The 20,748-nt window shown below is 31.1% G+C and overlaps 4 protein-coding genes across 6 annotated transcripts in view; 1 reads left to right on the top strand and 3 right to left on the bottom strand.

The window, feature by feature from the left end:
- The first annotated feature begins 102 nt into the window (after window positions 1–102).
- Window positions 103–2,428, top strand: LOC116339113 (U3 small nucleolar RNA-associated protein 6 homolog). The gene is made up of 5 exons (XM_031764784.1): window positions 103–346; window positions 421–730; window positions 804–1,340; window positions 1,408–2,019; window positions 2,096–2,428. Exons 1-5 carry the CDS (start codon window positions 255–257, stop codon window positions 2,318–2,320), a joined length of 1,776 nt encoding a protein of 591 aa, XP_031620644.1. The 5' UTR covers window positions 103–254; the 3' UTR covers window positions 2,321–2,428.
- A 2,013-nt stretch (window positions 2,429–4,441) lies between these two features.
- LOC116339322 lies at window positions 4,442–5,255 on the bottom strand. The gene is made up of 5 exons (XM_031765143.1): window positions 5,221–5,255; window positions 5,062–5,151; window positions 4,770–4,997; window positions 4,616–4,705; window positions 4,442–4,544 (listed from the first exon to the last, which is right to left on the bottom strand). The coding sequence occupies exons 1-5, from the start codon at window positions 5,253–5,255 to the stop codon at window positions 4,442–4,444; spliced, it is 546 nt and encodes a 181-aa protein (XP_031621003.1).
- Window positions 5,256–7,176: 1,921 nt separating this feature from the next.
- LOC116339321 (patronin-like) lies at window positions 7,177–10,035 on the bottom strand. The gene is made up of 3 exons (XM_031765142.1): window positions 9,908–10,035; window positions 7,414–7,675; window positions 7,177–7,321 (listed from the first exon to the last, which is right to left on the bottom strand). The coding sequence occupies exons 1-3, from the start codon at window positions 9,984–9,986 to the stop codon at window positions 7,177–7,179; spliced, it is 486 nt and encodes a 161-aa protein (XP_031621002.1). The 5' UTR covers window positions 9,987–10,035.
- Window positions 10,036–17,911: 7,876 nt separating this feature from the next.
- Window positions 17,912–20,748, bottom strand: part of LOC116339307 (nuclear hormone receptor FTZ-F1-like) — a 58,489-nt gene continuing 55,652 nt past the window's right edge. For all 3 annotated transcript variants that reach the window (XR_004200979.1, XR_004200977.1, XR_004200978.1), the window contains one exon: window positions 17,912–20,256. The gene's annotated coding sequence lies outside the window, so the exon portion shown is untranslated. The remainder of the gene's footprint in view (window positions 20,257–20,748) is intronic.

The raw sequence follows: 20,748 nt of genomic DNA, 5'->3' as shown, positions 1-20,748 counted from the left end.
TAATTTTTTTGAATATGGGCGCCAAAATCATACGTACTCTCGATATATGTACCACCATGTTTAATTATTTGACGTCTCGCCTGTCAAAGGGAATGTGCATGCGTTTCCAAGTGTCATATGCTTATGTTATCGAAAACATATTTTTACACGCTATTGGAGGGAAGATTTTCAAAAGTATTCAAATATATATCTTGAAATTTGTAAATTAGTGAAATTCGTATCTTTATTTACTTTTTAAATAAAATAAACGAGAAATGGCCGAGTTCGTTGAATATCGCATGGAATGTGCTTTGCCAGAATATGAGCAAATGCGAATACTTAATTTATTTACACACGAGGAAATTTTGTAAGTACTTATAAACATATTTATTACACGATTATTGATATTGAATTTTGATTATAAATTCATTTGTTGATTAGAAAAATGAAAAAGGCTCGTGAAACGTTTGAATATCGTTGCACGCAACCATCTAGAGACATAAAGGATTTTGTGGAGTATATAAAGTATGAGCGAAGTTTGATTGGCTTGACAAAACAGAGAACTAAGCTACATAAATTAACCAAAAATCATACAATTACAACTCTAATTGCGAATCGTATGAAACAGCTGTACGCTCAAGCTCTATCAAGGTTTCCGCATAATCTTCGTTTCTGGGACGAATACATCAAGTTCTTGCAACAATTTAAGTACACAAAAGACATACCGGCTACATTTGATCAAATATTAAAAGTGAGTACATTCAGATCAACAATGAATTTATTTGATTTGAGATGATGACTGAAATGAATTGTTTCAATTTTAGTTTCACAGTGATAAAGCTGATGTTTGGATTCGTTCCATTTTATGGGAATACAATGAGAATTATAATGATGAGCGTGTAAGGGGTCTTTTACTGCGGGCTCAGCAACTTCATCCCGAATCGCAGAAATTGTATTTGACCTTCTTTCAAATTGAATTGGAGAACAAACGTCAGTCAGATGAAAATTTGGCTCTACAACACGCCAAAACTGTTTACACAAACGGACAGAAAATATTGAAAAATTGTCAATTTTACATAGAAATATTGAAAATTGTTGATAGATTTGCCTACGCAACTTCAATTCAACAATTAATATTGCATGATTTACGAGAACTATTTCAAAACGAGGAAATAATGTGGCACAATTTGGCACAACGTGAATTGAATGGATTGCCAACAGACAAATTTATTGAACGCATCAAGCAAGACCATGAAGATGAATTGAATAACGAAGATTCACTGAGCATTACACAGCAACATACATCATTGCGAAAACGAATCGAATCGTGTGTTGAAATTTATGAAGAAGCCGTTAAAGTGGTAAGTATTTATTAATATATATGAAGTGAAATATTTACTCTTTACTTTGTTTACTTTTTTTCATAAGGTTAATACAGCAAAAATGTGGAACTATTACATAAACGCCATGCTCGAATTGAATAAAGATTTATCGTCATTAATAGGGGTAAAACGATTTTCATTGAGTCGAGCATTTGCAGGTGGAAACAATTCAAATCACATGTCTGAAAATCACTATCTACAATATATTGAATTGCTGTATTCAAACAATCCGACGGATGAAAATATCGAACAAGTTTTTCAAAAAGCGATAAAAATCTACAATAATTCGCAAAATATTTGGCTTCAATATTTACGCTATTATATTCAAGAAAATAAACTGAATAAAGTTAAGGAGGTATTCAGAAGTGCCAAAAATCGACTCGACTCCAAGAGCTCCGATATATGGGAATTGTATTTGAATTACTTGAAATATTTGCATAGCTATAGCAAAGAGGCAAATACCGAATTTGAACACATGATTCGGGACGTAGCAGCTCAACCCTATAACAGCTTTAACATTTTGAAGGCGCATATTTTAGAGTTGATTGCAACAACGGTGGGCATAAAACGGGCTCGGAAAACTTACGAATTATTCATAAAACATGTTCCCGGCTGCTATGAAGTACATAATATGATGGCTGACTTAGAAGCAAAACAGGTAAGAAACGGTCATTTTTAAATTTATTTTTTGTTCGTATACAAGCAGAAATAATAAAATAAATAATAATTTAAAGTTGCAACGAGACGTGGAATCTGAAAGAAATTGCTTGGAACTGATGACTTTCAACTTTGGAAAAACAAGACCAGATGTCTGGCTTCGGTATATGCGATTTGAGCGAAATGTTGGTGAAGCCAAAAATGTGAGCCGATTACATCAAAGGGCAATAAGTTCTCTTAAGTCAGAATTTTTAGATCAGTTTAGTGCGATGTTCAACTTTTTCTCAAACGGAGACTTTTAAAGTGAATACAACAGGAGACTTCAACTTCACTCTGGTTCAATTTTTATTAAATCATTGTAATTGTATTCAGATCATGATGAAAATAAAATAAATTTTGAAAAACCTCAATCTATTGTTAATTGCATTTAAAATGACGTCGATAAATGATGACATTTTCCATATTTTTTGTTCAAATTTAGAATGTTAAAATATTTTGTTTGAATTCATTTTATTAGTTCGATAGTTATAAAATCGATGACAACTAATAAAACGAACACCAACAAATTATTTTAATACAAAACTACACACACTTTTTTACTTTTAACAATTATGTGGAAAAATGTTATCATTAAAATATGAATATTCATGGTAGCCGACAAATGTAACACAAAAATGACAAATATTACACAAAAGTAACAAATGTTACACAATTTTGACAGTTTTTACACAATTTTGATACTTTTTACATGACAAGTGTTACACACGCGTGTGACAAATGTTACACAAAGTATCAAATTAGCAAAATAGATGAAATGGTTGGATTGGTAAGCTGTGTATAACGATTTTTTCAAAAAAAAATAAATATTTTTACATTTTTGAGTTTGGATTTCAATTTTACTTTTCCGCACACCTAGTGTAGGAAAGGTATTGTATTAGGCCAAAAAATTAAAGTCGCCCCAAAACATGTTTTCTATGCATATTTCATGTGAAAACACGACTGGAGATGATTTTGGGGCATATTAATGTGCGTCGCTGTGTGTGATGTGTCCTGTGTCCTGTGGCGTGTTGCCAAAATTTGTTAACTCGATAAATCTTCTTCCAAAAACTCAATTCAAATTCTGACTTTTCAGGATGATTTGGGACTACTAGGAGACGTGCTGATTAGTTTTTGAGTAATATCTGTTGAGCGGTGTAATTTTTTTGGTCCGAATGGAGTACCTACAGTCACATCAATACATTTTTTGATCATTTTTCAACCATTTTGGTGATACGATGGTTTCGTGCTCAGACATGAAATTCAAAATCTGACTTTACGAGATGATTGGGCACTACGAGGAATAGATCTGGTCAATTTTTCAACGACATTGATTGATCGGTGTAAAGCTTAGACTCTGAAGAGGCACTTATGAGAAAAATGCCTTAAAATGATTTTCTTTCAATTTGAACACTGAAAGAATATGTAGTGGGGGGTTTGTTGGCACGAGAAATCCGAATCTAAATTTGCATGAAAGACATGCCTTTGTGGTACCGTAATGATATGAAACGTTGAACGGGCTATTTTTATTGATTGAAATTTCTTTAAACTTGGTGTGATTTTTTATTTTGATAAGAAAATAATATGCACAAGTTTTCACGGTAATTTAAGTTACTGCAGCCATACATAGACCATAAATTCAGTTTATTCCCGAAATTTTGGTTTTCCATGCGTAAAAGTCACCTTGCGTACGTAAGCCTCTTTATTCATTTTAATTTTAATTTGAAACAACAAAATGTTTCGATAATTTTTCAAGTTTGAATTGACTTTCATTGATAGCTCTGGCAGGGGAACAATTTGAAACAACGAAATGAAGAAGAGAAATAAAATATTTTCGAGAAAATTTGTCGCACTGCATACGAATCAATCGAACTAAAACAATAAAAAATAAAAATGGCGGATGGTGTTGTAGCAATTAAACTGGTCCAGTTCACAAGTTATTTTACTACTCTGTGTATTTTGAGTTTTAAGTTTTTTAGTTAAGCTAAGTTAAATTAAATTAAAATAAAAATTGGAATCATAAATCAAAATTATTTGCATTTTACACACCAAAAATGAATGGGTGAGGATTAAAGTGAGCTCATATCCCAAAGAAATTTGAAAAAATATGATCAAAAGTTGCGGCTTCGTTTCACTGACAAAAAATTAATTGCAGAAATAGACACAAGCGAACTACGAACAACGAACAAATATACACGGGCACACTGTTTAAATACAGAGATTTTATTTGATGTCGAAAAATCAGTTTTTATTTCAGTCGATTTCATAACAAAAAGAAGAATGTAATATGACATTTTAGGCAAATGGAAAATGCAGATCTAATTACGATCTTCAGAGCATGGCAATAACTTATTTGAAAAATGAGGCGTGAAAACAACGATTTACTTCTATAATTGTGCAGCTGCTGCATCAATAATTTTATCCAAGTCAGCCATCTTTTTTTCTTCTTTCTCCCCATTATGCCGTTTAATAAATGTAGACAATTTATCACTAGAATAAAATTCAAATGAATTTAATATCAAAACTGAATTAAATCCTTTTATTTTAACTCTATCACATACCTTTCTTCCTTTAAGCGACTTAAAACATCTAGTCGTATTTCATTAAACTCCTCAAAATATTTAATCAAATCATCACCTTTGGAATCAAGCCTTTAAGTCAAAGTTAACATTTGAGATAAAGATAGCATAAGGAGATCATATTTTTTGAACTTACATCATTTTATTTGCTTCCCTTCTCAAATCTAAAAGTGCACTTTTGAATTCGAATATTGTTCTATTGAATCCGCGCTTGGGTTTCTTTCGTTTATCGGAATCTGCATCCAGAGACGATTCGGAAGTTGAATTTGAATCAGATAGATGATTCATCGAATTAATGATTTCTGGAGAAAGCTTTTTCTTGGATGCATTTTTCGGAGTTGTATTACGCGATTCAAAATTTATTCTGAAAAAAAAATTTCAATAAATGTAATTTTGAAATTACGAAGAAAAATTAGTGCAATACTAACTTAATTTCGGATAAAACAGCATGAGTTTCTCTGATAGTTTCAACCACTTTTTTAACTTTGCTCACAAATCGTTCATCAATTTCATCGACGCTGTCAATCAGAAGAAAATGTGAAAAAACATTACAAATATATATAAACATCATTTTTCAAAAAACTTACAGACACAGATTGCCCATTTCATTTTCAAGTTCCATAGATGCTAAATTAAAAACATGTATCTTTTCATCACTTCGACGCGGTACTCGAGGAGTTGAATAGTAATTTTTGAGTAAGTATGCCTTGGTCTTACCGTTACCCGTGTATACGAACTGCACTTAAAAATAAGTGTGCACACTAAAGTTCGCACTTATCCAAATACGTTGTATATGTATGTGTATTGGTTGTGCATAAACATACGAACTAACGCACATTCCTCTTTGTATTTTTCGCACCAAAGACAGCGAGCATACAACAGCACTGTGATCTAGTAAACATTGAATTCATTATATATGCTCACTGTTTTCGTTGGTGCGAGTAATACAAAGAGGAATGTGCGTTAGTTCGTATGTTTTTGTGCATCCAATACACATACATATACAACGTATTTGGATAAGTGTGAACTTTAGTGTGCACACTTATTTTTAAGTGCAGTTCGTATACACGGGTATTGTTTCAAAAAGCCATATTTTGGAGACAATTGGACTTTAAAACTTCAATATTTATTCTCAGTTTTCCATTCATACATTAATCGCAGCAACATTTTTAAAATTAAAACTCTGCATAAATAATCAAGACAGTAAAATTAATTTAATCCATTTTATTAAATTTATTAATTTATTACTTCTTTGTTTAAAACCAAATGCTTGCTAAAAGTAAAGAAAATTAGACTCGATGAAATTCACATTAATAAATTGTTTAAGTCAGCATGCTGACTGGTGCACCAGTTAACGACATGACATATAACGATTTTTATTTCAAGTAACACCTTGTGTTTAAATAATTTTCTTAACCACATAAACACACACACATAACATTTAACACATAATTTTTACTTCCGTATTTATATTTCTTGAACCAACTCAGTTTTTAAATTGGAAATATGGAAACATACTTTAAAAATATTTTTAAATCTTTCTAAATATGTGTAATGTGTGGATGTTATTCTTTAAGTTAGTTTCGTTATTAGTGTTTTTTTCTCTAATTTTTTTAATTTTACAAATGACTAAATTTGTGATATATATAAAAACAAAATTCTCCTCATTTAGTAAGGAAAATGTCAATTAGAATTCAATATTTTTCATACTTGTAAAAATACTTTTAAGACTGTCATTATCAGGCCTATAATCCATTTCAAGGTTCATTCATATTCAGTGTATTATTTGAGTTGTTCATTACATAGTCGCAGACAATGCTATCTTTTGGCCGATATTGAAAGGCATTTTTTTTTAACCCGAAGAAATGTTTTTAAAAATTACATTTGGATGCCATCGAAAATGTCTTTTAGCCTTATCACTCGAAAACTTGTTTTTGAACGTTTAATATGGTTGCAACCGTAGTGTATTTAAAAAAATACTGTAACCAAAATGCGGGTCAATTTTGTACCGCAAAAATAGCTGTCATCGTGAAAATATGTCAACAATATTATTCATTGAAATGTTTGAAATTGACTGTGCCGTGTTTATTTTTTAAAACAATTTTCAAATGCATATTTCTGTAAATCTCATTTCAAAGTTTTAAAATATTTGTACAATTCTACATGCATAATATTTTAATTTTTTTAAACTGAAATGAAATTTTCAGCATAGAAACAGCTTCTGCTGCAAGACCAAAGATGTCGTTTTCGGGGGAGATTCGTGTGACGTTTTCATATAAAACATATAGCGCATTACTCGGTTAACTGTAACTGTGTAACTACTCGGATCAAATACGGGAAGGTTATGAATTCAAGTTTCTGGAATTTTCCGTGGCATACAATGAAAGAAAATAGTTATTTTATGTTGTTTTTCAATATTGGATGTGAAAACATTATAATAATGACAATAATATTTTTAAATATTCTTCATCACATTTTGTTCAAATTTTGCCTTCTTTGTGACAAATTGATGATATTGAAACCTGTATGTTTCGCCAAAGTTCCTAAATAACGAGCGCCATGTCCTTTTTACTTGGCAAGTTCACCTTTTTCCCCTGCCAAAGTGAATTATGTATGGTAAAGACATCGATTGTTACTGTCGAATGTTTTGTGTGAATTTGCGAAAAGCACTTTCCACCGGAATTATATCTAAGAAACGCAATGAAAAAATATTTTCGTATTTTCAGTATCTTGATTTAAATTAGAGTAAAGTTAATGGGTTCAAAAAAAAGTAAACTTACTTGAAAAACTTATCGAACATAAATTCATCTACTTGGCTTAGACCAGTACTATAAAGTTTCAGTACAGATTCATTTTCAGGCCAATAACTGTAAAGAGCCCGAAACAATATGAGAAAGTGTTTTGCATCGCTTCGATTTATTTTATCAAGCACTTTCTGCTTAGCATCACGGTTTACTACTCCTGGAAAAACGCAGTATTCAACAGCATTTAGTATTATACCTCGGTTGGATTTGGTCGTTGGCTGTTTGTATAATTTGGGACCTAGTAGTGCAGAAAGAATAAATTATTATTGTAATTGGATCTTTTTTATATTAATTTCTAAAGCACAGTTTCAGATGCGCAGTTTTGAGATGAGTCGCATTACGGTAAGTAAATGATCTGTGGTTTATGTTGAAGTATTAATACATGGGATGTTTGTTGAAAAAAATAAATGTTTTCCCTTTCAATATATCTGAAAATTTAATCTTTATCCAAAAATCATACGACAAATATGACATTTCGTTTTTTTAAAACCGTAATTCATTCAATATGTATTCTCTATTTTATTTGCATTTTGAATTTATGCTGCCATTATATGGATATCCTAATACAAAAAAGTTTGCGCTAGTTACGCAGCTTGTATTTTGTGTGTTTGTGGCAGTGTGAAGAAATAAACCTTTAATAAATTCATCGAATAGATAATAGTTTGGAAGGCGAGTCAAAGATAATAACGTTTTTGTTAGTGATTTCGCATGCTGATGAATCTAATATCAAAAGAGTTGCCCAAAAATCAAACGAAACAAACGAAACATTTTAAAGAGTATACACGATGCGGAAATGTCATATTATCAGAAGTAATTAAACGGTTATTCTTTGTAAGCAGATAGGGGAATATTTTCAAATTCTATATCCCATTCATTTCGGTTCGCATAGTACCTAACGTTCTAGATTAATACCACGTTGGTTTGCGTCTATTTGCTCTGAATATATTTTTCGTTCGATATAATTTCTTTTGTTAAACTACAAACCAGAATATTCCAGCATCGAGCTAGGGGTCGATGAAATATCGCTAGAACCGTCATCAAACACACGTCGTTTATTCATGAAACCAGGCGGGAGGCTGCCTGGGCCAGATGGGGAAGACAAATGACGATTTGATTTCCCATGCCCGGTGATGGTGCACGACGAGGCGGAGTTGCACGTCCCAAACCAGAATCTGTATCTACGTCATAAAATGTACGTCAAAACAGTACAATATTTTTAGTTACATATTCAACTGTGCAACAATCAATCGCGAATAAATTGAAATTCAATGACGCGACAAAAAGAATGTAATGCATGAAGAGTTAGATTAATTCAATTCATAGAACGAATCACAAATAACCTGCTCATTTTTACAGTAGTATAAACAGCCAGTACGCAACTTTAGGCAATGTACAGAACAAATAATATTTATTCACCAAGAGAACTCTAATGGAATGATTACTTTGGTAGTTTCATTAATTTCTATCATGCTTTCCATACTAATTTGAAAATAGGCAAAGTATGTTTGATTATACGAGAATGAATGTGAGACTTCTCCTAAGAATTTATGTGACACCGTCATACAAAAAATTCTGACTAGTCTCTCAGGAGAAATCTCACATTCATTTTCGGGCAATCATTTGTGAAATGTGCATTGCAAAAGGAAACTATTACTTTAATATGAACGATGATTAAAAGCTTATCTGCAAAATGGAAATTTTGTTTTTTTTTAATTTTTTTTTTTTCAAATAAAGTTTTGTAAATATGTTTGAAAAGAAAAATGATAACAAACAAAAATTTAAGAGTGCATGTTTTGATTATAAATGCAATATTATTCGAAGTTGGAAAATCAAATAAATGCAAAGCGAGTGAATGAAAGATATTGCCCATGAATGTTGTACCATTGTCCAAGTTAAAAAAAACTTCATTAAATACAAAGGATCGTAAAGAGTATAGAAACAGTAAAATTATAACACCTGCTCTTTCATCAGAATATATTTACATAATTTTGTGAAATGAAATGATATAAACGAATACCCATTTATTGATAACACACACCGAAATAATAAACCATTTTTAGATCTTTCAAATAAATAAAAACTAATGCGAAAAAGTAAGATTGTTAATTAAGATTAGGATTTTTTGTTGTAAACTAAACAACAAGAAATCGAGTAAAATAGAATAATTGTTTTATTAAATTGAAAGTTTAGTTTGCAGTTTGCACTGCTTTAATTTTAAACAAAAAACTTTTGGTTTGTAGTATTATCCATAAATTTGAAATTTTACAATGTTAGAATGCTTCCTAGAATCGCAACAGTGCATACATAACTTTCTTAACCATTCCCAAGACTCAAGTTTATCAAATCTTCTGTATGAATTTATTTATGTATTCAAACGAAAAGCCAGAGCAATACAACATTCCAAAATATAGAAATTGTTTTGCGTTGGTATGAAAAAAAGTGTTTGTAATGGGCTTTGGGGCACTCTTACCGCATAAATTCATAGGCGAATTCGATTTTCGGCCCCTGAAATTTAAGCTGCTTCCTTTAGCTACTGATATTCTCGACATAGTTCGGCCACGTTCGCTTGCCGCTGGCTCTGTAAAATAATATACGTCGATTTTGTCAACACGTGAAGAGTATGTAACACAATGAAAGAATTGGACCAATGACAGATATTACTAGAGAATGTATATGATTCGACGAAATCCTTACGCTAAGTGTGTTGAGACCTGATTTTGTCGTAAAATAAATGTCATATTCGGTTTTCTCGTACCAAAAATCCCCAAATACCAATTTTCATAGCAATCGAATGAGAAACCAATTTACTCCAAAATATCATTACAAAAGAATGGTTTCAAGCCGAAAAGTCACAAAAAATGGAATTAACTTCTCAAAACGGTTACCACCATTGAATTTCTCTGGTCCGAATTATGTAAAATCAGTTGTCAAAGTGGACCAAGAAAATAAAAACCTATTACATTGCAGTTGATTACTAATATATTAAAATATAGGTGGCCCGCTTAAGTTCACACTTTTACCAATTTTCACCAAATAAAAGAATGTTTTCGTTTCAAAATGTCCATATCGGCTCAAAATTGAGTGCGCTTTCGATCTAAGAGGAAAAAAGCCAAGCCAGTCATACATTTTTTAGAGATAATTTGGATCAAGTGAAAAAAGTCATGGTCATTTTTCGCCGAACATGTCACATAACACGCCACCTGGTGGACATTTTTGAAACAAAATTTTCCAAACTAACTTCGGATCCGGAAAGATGAGTCTAATAAATTATAAATAATTGTTGTACCTTACAGATGGCCAGAAAAATGTCCGATTGATGAAAAAAACTCAAAAAGAGCCTCCCAAAAATTTTCGACCCCAGAGCCCAGACCAAAATCACTTGCACAACTAATTTTTTAAAACTGACCATAAGAAATGAGTGTGCTCAGTTTTCAGTCTACTTTCAATAGAAATTGGTTCCAAAACTTTTTTTCAAAAACTACGGGAAAACTTTTTCACTTTTTTGTCCACTTTTCAACCGATCGTCATGATCTTTTTTTGACATTATCGAAGCGGGCCCTAGATCCCGAATATAGCCATTTTTTTTTTGAAAAAATAATTTCGGAGGTCAAAAATCGAGAAAAGGAATTTTCAGCGGCCAAAATTTGCCACCTGGCGGCCAAAATTTGAATTTTATGTGCAGATTCTTAATTTTGATCCCGAACACTACTAAAATATGCAAAAACCTCTTTCCAAAAGTCAGCGGTATCGATTTTCATTTCTTTAACGTATATATAGAGTGACGCAAAATATACATATTTCATATGCATGTGGGTATTGCGTCACTTGGTGGACCGTGATATTTTTCGATCTGCGGAGTTTTTTTCTCTAGCACATGAATTGATTTTACCGTGAATTTTGCCTGTATTTTCTTCTCTTGGTAAATTGGCTACGATCATTTTAGCAAATACTATAGATACACAAACGATTCAATAAAAAAACAACAACTGAAAGTTGCCTTCAAAAAATAAACTTCATTTTAATTTTTTTACATTCAGATATAACATTAAGTTTTCATACTTATTCATATACCACTTAATTTCATTCAAAATACAGATTTAGAAACAGCATAGTGGTGCTAGTATACTTCTTTTATAACTTTTTATTTTGAATTTCGTGGCTTCTTCAAAATGTTACCACACTAAAACAGTTTCAATCCAACATATTTGTTCGTATACACACATGTTGTGTATGTGCTAAAATAATGTTCCGTCGTTTATAATCATAAAATTTATTCATTTTATAATTGATAATAAGGAAGTCGGCACAGCTCAACAAGTCTATGTAACTACCATTATGGTTTTAATTCTTTCAATTTTCCTTCCTGAGTCACAAACTTTATTCACACATTTTTTGGTTGTCTTTTTTTTCTAAATATTTTCATAAGTATCGTTTCTGTTTTCTGGTCAGTTACAAAATTATATATGTTTTCTCTTTTTAATTTCCTAATGATTATTGATAATCCCAGGTACATTTATATAGCCAAGAAGCAAATTTGTAACGTATTTCATCCATTTCAACGTTGAAAATGTAACGCTTTGGCCTATTTTAGTGGTAGTTTTCGTCAAATAGAACGTAGATTATAGGTGTAATTTCCCATAGAGAATATTTCCCACAGAAATCTTTTATCTACTTGCAATAAAAGAAAATGTTGGGCATAAAATGCTCTAAAATCTCTCTAAAATGATGGTAAAATTCAAAATTTTTTTTGTGATTCTATTCGCACAGTTGATAAAATAGCCAAATTTGTCCTAGAATGGTTTTGCTAAACCATTGAGATTTTGACATTGCCAATACATCCTGTATAAAGCGACGCAAAAGTGATTTATTGGATTTTGATTGCATGTTTATTATATGTTTCTTTGTGAAAAGCAAAAGAAGGTCATCACTTTATCGTCAAACAACCCCATCACATCGAAGTATTTGAAAGGTTCAGATTGGGGACAAAATACAATTTTTTCGTTTTGTAGTCCGGGGAAAATCCCGAACACATGTGTGAATGCAAGACATAGAAAAACGATGCAAATTCAGTTAAGTAAATTTTTCTATCCTTCCAGTTGAAATTGTTTCTCTTTTTGATTTCTATTGTGACATTGAAATGACTGAAACTACACACAAATCCAGCCCAATATTCGGCAGTGAATTTTTCGCGTTGTTGGAAGATTTTACGTTAAAAATTGTTGCTATAGCTATACAGTCCTTAAAAGTAAATGGCAACAAGCCAACACATTTTCTATACTTCAAAAAGAGACAAAATTGTGATACAAAAAAGAATCTGTGTAAAGGAAATTCCTACAGCACGGAACAGAGTCGTTGCTATCGAAGAAATTATCTTACTTTCATATTAAATACTAAGATTTTTTTTTATTTATAGTACATTGAAACATTTAACCAATATGAATTAAATTTATTACCAACATATATATGGAATAATTTTGAAGAATTTTTTTTTTACATTGGGTCTAGCTTCAAAGCAGTGACATCCTTTCTCTCAACATCTTTAACTTTAACATATTCTTTTTTTATCATCATAAATTTATCGTTAGTTCTCATTTCCATTTTATAGACCAGTATATTTGCTGAATGAATATCTACTGATATTTTTGGAGGCTGATTCTCAGCCGCTAAGCGCGTTAAATACAACGCACCAACGTAACAGTGAACACATTTGAAGAAAGTTCGCGCGAAAGAGAATGCAAAAATTTGTCTGATGTTGCGTTGTATTTAACGAGCTCAGCGGCTGAGAATCAGCGTCTGAAGATATCAGTAGATATTTATTCAGCAAATATACTGATCTGCTATTTAATTCCAATGCTAATAATAGATAAAAAGTACTGTTTTTAGACCTAGATTTTGTTTTTTTTTTTGAAAAACAAATACCACATTTATGGTTAGCCAATTGATTGCATGAATTAACTGTAAATTAATTTAACATTTTTCACTTTATAATCCAGAAATTGAAACCATTCTGGAAAGGATTATTGTTCATACAGATCATACAACTAGGATAAAATCAAATAGATAGCGCTACTTTTTTTTCTTTTAAGTTCAAGTCAATCTTCCAAAAATAGAGTCATCTTACACTAATTTTATTTAAATTTTAACTGACTGAGAGAATTACTATCAAAGCTGTTAATGATTTATATATTCTTCTTATATTTAATTCATAACTCTATTACACACATTCAAAGTTAAATTTATGTTTGATTTCAAATGTACACAAACCATCATTTTATCTCCTAATTATTCCATCAAATTGAATTTTTTGATATTATATTTTTGTGCATTTCGCAAAGACAAGTGCAGAAACAAAATTCTGAAGAAATATTTCAAATGTAATAGTAATAATATCATGTTTTTTAGAGCAGCGGTGATTTCCATCCGAAGAGTACTACCATTAATTTCCAAGCATTCGAGTGCTTCGAGTGCTCTAAAATAAAAAGAGAATATTATCTGTGACGAAAGATCAACGCGAAACAAAAAAATTTCAATCATAAACAACAATGTATATGAAAACAAAAATGGTTTTGATCTGCGACAATTCTAGAGCATTAAATTAATGATATGTGAGAAAACTATGCGGCATCGTCAATGCCTGTCAATGGCCAATTTTTCTTCACGCATCTTTCTATGCGCCTTTATGATTGTTGCAACTTTTGTTCTTAAATAAAAATAACGTCAATTCAATCAACAATGGTACTCAATATCAGTATGAGAATTCAGAGATGTATTTTCTTTCTAAAACTAAATATAAATAAATTGTTTTTTTCTATGTTCGGCTCAAATCACGTTAAAACATATGAACATTTGATAGAATCTATACTCAGAATATTTTGTTTGCAACGTTATCAACATCGGTGTCATAAACATGCTAACTCTTTGATTATTAATCCATTATGTGTATTGTATAGTTGAGTTTGTTTCCGATGCGGTGGAAACTGAATTTCTTTATTGATGTTGTTCCATTTGAGCTTGTGTTGTGAATGGATTAATCAATATTTTGAAGATTTGTATTCATATTCAAGAGGATATATATATACAATATATATTTGTGCGGCAACATTATGGTAGTGGAATATATCAATTTATGTAATCGATTGGCATTGAGTTAGGAGGCTGAAATTTTGTGCACGTTACTTTCCGATCATTTGTGATCATGATTTGTGAAAATCGGCCTTAATAAAATTAGTAACTTTCTTATTTTGACTTTGTTTAGAATTCCCTTTTGTTCGTTTTCTGGTTTATGTCCTGAGTGTCTAAGAATCAAAGTAAGCAATATTGAAAACATAGTAATATTTTTTATCAAACACAAAAATCCTCAAAAGTGACAATTTCTGTCGTTTGAAGAGTCACATGGCTTAAGTTTGCCGTTTTTACCACACCATATTTTTTTACTGTGTCTTTTTTTTAGTAGTGTATTGTTTAATTTTGATTTGATCTCACGAATAGCATGCAGACACAAATATAAAGGTATCGTACAATCAATGTAGTGAATCATTTGTTTATTCTATCATTCGCCAGTGTTTTGAAACCAATCGATATATATTTCTGAGAAGAAGTCTTGAGCATAGTGTTATTTCCATATTCCAAATTTTACAACGAAATGAAATAAAATTCGGTGTGTTATGAATCGAGTCGGCGAGAAGAATTCTTTCAATTTCTTTGCCAAAGTTCTCTCCCTTGTAATCAATTTTGATCGATTTTGGAATGAAGAACACCTTTGGCACCGGCAGAGGTGACAACATCATATAATTCACAGTTTAAAATAAAGGAAACCAGGGACTCGTGTGATTCGTATGCTTGATGAGTATATGGCATCTCAAGCGATATCTTCAACCATCACAAATCCGATTGTTCATCACTATCACTATCCTAATGCATTTGAGCGAGCTAGTCCTCGATGTTACCACTTCAACTCACTGAGGTCCATTTCAAAATGTACGTCGTTTGATGTCAATTTGATACTGTCAAAGAATCAAACCAAACAAATGCAATATTCTATGGATTCACAATGTCATCAATGCGCCACTTCTATTCTATGGAAATCTGCAGCCCTAGTAGCAGCCATGATTGCACAATATTCTTTAGTGCTAATTGAATGTTTTTTTTTTGTTTTTTTTTTATTTCCATTTTCACGTTAAAAATGACTAATGAAAAAATGCTTCCCAAATTTGATCGTAAACGGTTATCATACTATGTATTGGGTGTATCGATTAATTTTAAAGGATTTTTGGGTGAAAAGATACATTTATTTAAAAACAACTGTACAATATTTTTTAACCAATGTATTGCCCATCGTTGGCTATGACTTCCGCCCATCTTCTTGGTAGCTTGTCGATTCCGTGTCGAAAGAATTCCTCATCTTTTGAAGCTATCCATTCATCGATCCAATTTCGCGCTTTTTCATAATTTTGAATGTGTTCATCGAACAGGCTGATTTTCATCGATCGGAACAAGTGGTAATCAGAAGGAGCCAGGTCTGGAGAGTACGCGGGTTGATCAAGCTCATCCCGACCAGAGTCCCCTATCTTTTTTTTTGCGATGTTTGAAATATGTCAAATTTTGATAAATCCTTCGACTATTTCTTGTCGCAGTTTTTTTCAATTTTTCTCTCAGTACTCCGCTCAAACGTATTGGTTGTAATCGATGCCGATCCCCCGTGACTGTTTCACCCTGTTTCAGCAGCTCATTATACACCAAACCACCTTATCCCCACCAAATAATGAGCATTACCGAGAAATCATCAAAATCCTGCTATGCTGTAGATTTTGATGATTGTGTGGGATTGAACCCTTATTTTTATGCCTGGGGTTATCGTAGCAGATGCCCTCTTCACTTCCAGTTACAATACGATACAAAAATTCCTTTCTTTCTTATTTTTGGAACATTGTGCCAAAATGTGAAAAAACATCTAACAACTAGTTTTGGATTCAGCTGGTGTGGCATACAATTTCTTTGGTCTTATCTCATTACAAATGTCTTAAAACGATTGATTCGCATATATTTAATGCTTCTGATGTTTTTCTGATGCATTTTCATGCATCTTTATCGAATAAAAAACGCCAATAGCCCAACATTCAATTTTTTTTGGTGATTTCACAGTTTTTCAACAAATTCACCACTTCTTTCTCACCAAATTCAACATTCTCTGTGGCGATTGAGAGTTCTCGTCTCCTGCAACATTTTATAACCTTTAGATGTATTTTCACGTTATTTAAAGTGAAAAAATTGAACCAAAGGGGGGCCAGACAGAAAAACACTTTTTCATCACTCATTTTGAATCGATCAGAAAATAATGATACTGTGTCAAAAATAAATCTTTCTGCTCTGAATTAGATTGGCAAATGTCACATGTACAAAATGCAATTGGATTCACCTGTCAAGCTACACACAATTTCAAGTTACGCCATCTCTTATCAATCCTTTAAAATTAATCGATACACCCAATAGTTGAATTGAATTTCCTCAAAAGCTCCTAGCCAGAGTATGAAATCGCACTTGTGAAGAACGCGCCTCAGAAGAGCGTGGTGTACTTGTCACGAGCCGCTCCTGAGTTCGTATTGGTATACATCACACACTAATACGAACAACGTTAGTCACACTAACATATCCATAGCTGGGAGCGGCTCCCAGCAAGCGCACTCTTCGTGAGTGACATATTCATGCTCTGCTCCTAACAAAATACCATGGGGATATTCATGCAATTTCTAGTTTCAAAAAAATTCTAGTTCCAACATCGTGAATTTTGTAAAGGTAACGCAACAGGGGGGTAATCTCCTCTCCCCCTATGATGGTGTTGCAACATCACAATAGCATCTTTGAAGTCCCGCATTCATTCCCCAACATTCATATTCATTATTTTGCAGTTATTCAAATGGCTAAAACAAAATCGTGCATAAAAAACCCAAAATTTGACATAAGTACTGATATTTTGAAATTTCGCCAATGTTTCATACTTGAATATTGATAAAATCGAACAAACATAGAAAGAGAGCATTTCTTCAGTTTTTCTATTACTTTGTAAAAAGCATTGACCATTGAGCATTATTATTTGAAATATTTTTTTTTGATTAACTACATGTAATCAAGTAATCAATCACATCAAATATATTCTTTAAAAAAAAACAGAAGATTTAAGAAGTTTTTCGTGTATTTTTTTTAAACGATTCGCGTAGAACATATGATGAGCAAAGGGGTCTTGCGAAAATTTGAATGAAATGAAAAAAGTTGACTACATTTCTGGGTTCTTTTGTGAAATTAACAATGATAAATACTCGCCGAATATTCAATATAATTTCAGAATACAATTTGTTGTGTTATTCTTTATTGATTTTTATTGTTTTTACTTGAATTTAAATAATGTAATTTTAATTTAAGAATAATAGTGCTTTTGTTTGTTTGTTTGTTTGATTGATTGATTTTGAGTGGTTTTTTTTTTCTTTTTGTCAAAATATCAAAAAAGAAGAAGAAAATAAGGTAAATAAAATGAGACAAAATATGCTTTTTTAAAAATACATTTAAAATAGAAAATATAGTTGTTTTGATTGAAGCACAAATGATTTCGTTCTTGTTTTTACATGAACCTATCGGCGATATATATTTTTTCAATATTTTGTTCAAATTATTTCAATTTTCTCATTCTACAAATATATTTCAATAGTTTTAGAAGAGAAATGCATTTGATTTCTTTTATTCTGCATTTGACTTTAAACCTCATCAAGAGACAAACATGGACAATGATCATTTGAACAACAAAACCTATTTGGACAAAATGCCAATATACTTAAAAACCATAAAATAATAATAATAATATTAATATTAATAATAATAATTACAATAATAGTAATAATATACATTAATCAAGAACACAATGAAAAACAAATATTTTGATTAAAGTAGCATTGGAACACAGTTTTGCCGATAGGATGTGCCATTATATGAATTTACGAATTGGACATTGGACGGTTTGCTATTCACTCAACTCATTGAAATTGTGGTTGCCGAATGTACCAAGGTCCATGTAGAATTTGGTTTTAAGATGAACTATTTGCTTGGCTTTGGGCTCATGTGAAAACAATTCATATGTTTATTTAAAAGAAAGAACAATATATGCATGCCAATCCGCTTCATTTCATTTTTCTTCGTTACAAGTCATGCACAAATTATTATCTCACATATTAATTCAACCAAAAGGTAAAATCTAAATTAAAGTTCTTTCAGTGTAGGCCTAATTTCATCAAACTTTGTTAATATACAAAAATAAATAGTGGACACATTTGTGCCACGTTTATCGATTTCAAACGTACTGAATCTGGTGATTGCGCCAAATTGTCATTTTACATAGCATGGGAATATATTTTATGTAATAATTCGGGAATCATATTAATTTTTTTTATCTAAAACTTTTGGAACTCAAAAAAAAGATTCAAACAATTTCCAATTCCTATCATTCGTAAGCATTATTCTTTGAATTCAAATGTTACATTTTGAATAAAAAAAACACATCTTTCATAAAACGCAAACAAAAAAGAAAAATACAATTTGTATGGTTCGTATTGTATATATTATGCATTATGCATGTATTGGTTCAAAAAAAGAAGATAAAAAATTGCTGTCCAATCCAAATCTGATTTTCGTGAACATGTGTTAACATATCATTAGGTTTTTGCCATCAAAAATATATGTGAAATCTCTCAACTTATGTGTGAATATGTTAGTTTGTGTAGTGTTCATTAATTTAACAATTAAAATATACATATACATATTTGTTTACTTAATTATATTCACACTAACATAAATTTTTCAACTTTTTAAATCATTATCTTTATCAACAGAAGGTAGATGTTTTATTTTTTTTTTTTCATTAACCGCTGTGTATTTTGTTGATTCGCTGAGATGTGTTGGTAACAAAATTGTTTATAGAATAAAATTCTAGTAATTTAGGTTTTTTACGTTTTTTTTTATTTTCTAAGGATGATTAACCGGACTATGCATCACTTTCAATCTGGCTGTGTGAATTGGCATAACTGCATCGTTATCTTCATATAATATATATTCTTCTCTTACATTTTTATGCTCAACATTACGCAAAAAATTATATGTATTAACACGTAGTTCTTATTTATTTAAACTCAGTTTAATCATCTGCTATCAACTAAGAAATAAACGGAATATTTGGACACAAACACGTAACTCATTGGATTCTTTTGAATTAAGTGATTGCGATAGCAAATTTTAGCCAAAATAATTCAATGAATAAAGTTAAAATAATTGAAAATTCCAAATACTCTTGAATGACAGTACACATATATCTACGGCTTATGTTTTACAGTTAAATTGATTATATTGAAATAAAATTAAAAATAAACGTAGAAAATGAACAATTAAGAAGAAATATTTACAAATTCACTTGTTAATGGTTTGTTGTCCATTTTTTTCATTTGATTCAATGTACATTCAATTTTTTTCTTTATGTACAGTAAAATATTAAGCAATAAATTTGTTGTGTTTTTTTTTTTGTTGATTTATGTCGTCCAACGACGATTTGTTCCTCGGGTGCATTTTTGTGTTTCGCTGGCGTTTCCTTATCCCTTCTCTTTCTTTTGATAAAATATGATTTAAATCTGTTGTGACCAAGACGAAATGAATACTGAGGGTGCTGAGAGGTGCACACTGCCTTATCGCTACTTCTACACATTCGGAACAAAAATGAACAATAAACGACAACCTTAATTGGTATGCACACAATGCCATTTTTAAAATAAGCACGTGCTTTCAAATCTGAAATAGAAATCAAAAGTGTTAGAGAGTAAATCTTTAATTAAATTATTTTATTTGAGGAGGTAATATTTTGTTCAGAGTATTAATTGAATCACTTAGAATAAATCAACATTACTAGATAAATGTCTTCAAATGCGTTACTGAAAAAAGTCAGTCAGCAAAAGCGTTATAAAATATATGGACGATGTCACGCTTTTGTTGGCGAACTTTTTTATATAACGCGTCACATACAGTTTTTGACACTATTGCTGACCAGTGTTGGGTAATTGTAAAATTTTTGGTATCTAGATAAGATGAGATTTTTTTAGTTTTGCAAAAAATTTATCTAGGTAAGATACCATATCTTATCTTAAAAAACGCAAAGATAAGATAATATCTTGGGTGTATCTTAGATACTTTCAAAGATATTTTTACGCAGAAAAAATCACAAAAATTCTGGACTTTAGATACTCAAAAGTATCTAGATAACTCTAAGTATCTTGATATTCAAAA

Source organism: Contarinia nasturtii, unplaced genomic scaffold (genome assembly GCF_009176525.2).
Source record: "Contarinia nasturtii isolate CC-2019 unplaced genomic scaffold, AAFC_CNas_1.1 Cnas_scaffold_493, whole genome shotgun sequence".
Taxonomy (NCBI): domain Eukaryota; kingdom Metazoa; phylum Arthropoda; class Insecta; order Diptera; family Cecidomyiidae; genus Contarinia; species Contarinia nasturtii.
The sequence above is the reverse complement of the archived record's forward strand: the minus strand, read 5'-3'. Positions and strand labels throughout refer to the sequence as shown.

Coding starts and splice junctions, on each gene's coding strand:
- LOC116339113 (XM_031764784.1), top strand. CDS start 255: ATGGCCGAGTTCGTTGAATATCGCATGGAATGTGCTTTGCCAGAATAT. Junction 347..420: donor TTTACACACGAGGAAATTTT/GTAAGTACTTAT, acceptor TTTGTTGATTAG/AAAAATGAAAAAGGCTCGTG. Junction 731..803: donor CATTTGATCAAATATTAAAA/GTGAGTACATTC, acceptor TTTCAATTTTAG/TTTCACAGTGATAAAGCTGA.
- LOC116339322 (XM_031765143.1), bottom strand. CDS start 5,255: ATGGAACTTGAAAATGAAATGGGCAATCTGTGTCT. Junction 5,152..5,220: donor GAAATGGGCAATCTGTGTCT/GTAAGTTTTTTG, acceptor TCTGATTGACAG/CGTCGATGAAATTGATGAAC. Junction 4,545..4,615: donor AGTCGCTTAAAGGAAGAAAG/GTATGTGATAGA, acceptor ATTTTATTCTAG/TGATAAATTGTCTACATTTA.
- LOC116339321 (XM_031765142.1), bottom strand. CDS start 9,986: ATGTCGAGAATATCAGTAGCTAAAGGAAGCAGCTTAAATTTCAGGGGC. Junction 7,676..9,907: donor TTCGCCTATGAATTTATGCG/GTAAGAGTGCCC, acceptor CTGCACTACTAG/GTCCCAAATTATACAAACAG. Junction 7,322..7,413: donor ATGTTCGATAAGTTTTTCAA/GTAAGTTTACTT, acceptor TGCGTTTCTTAG/ATATAATTCCGGTGGAAAGT.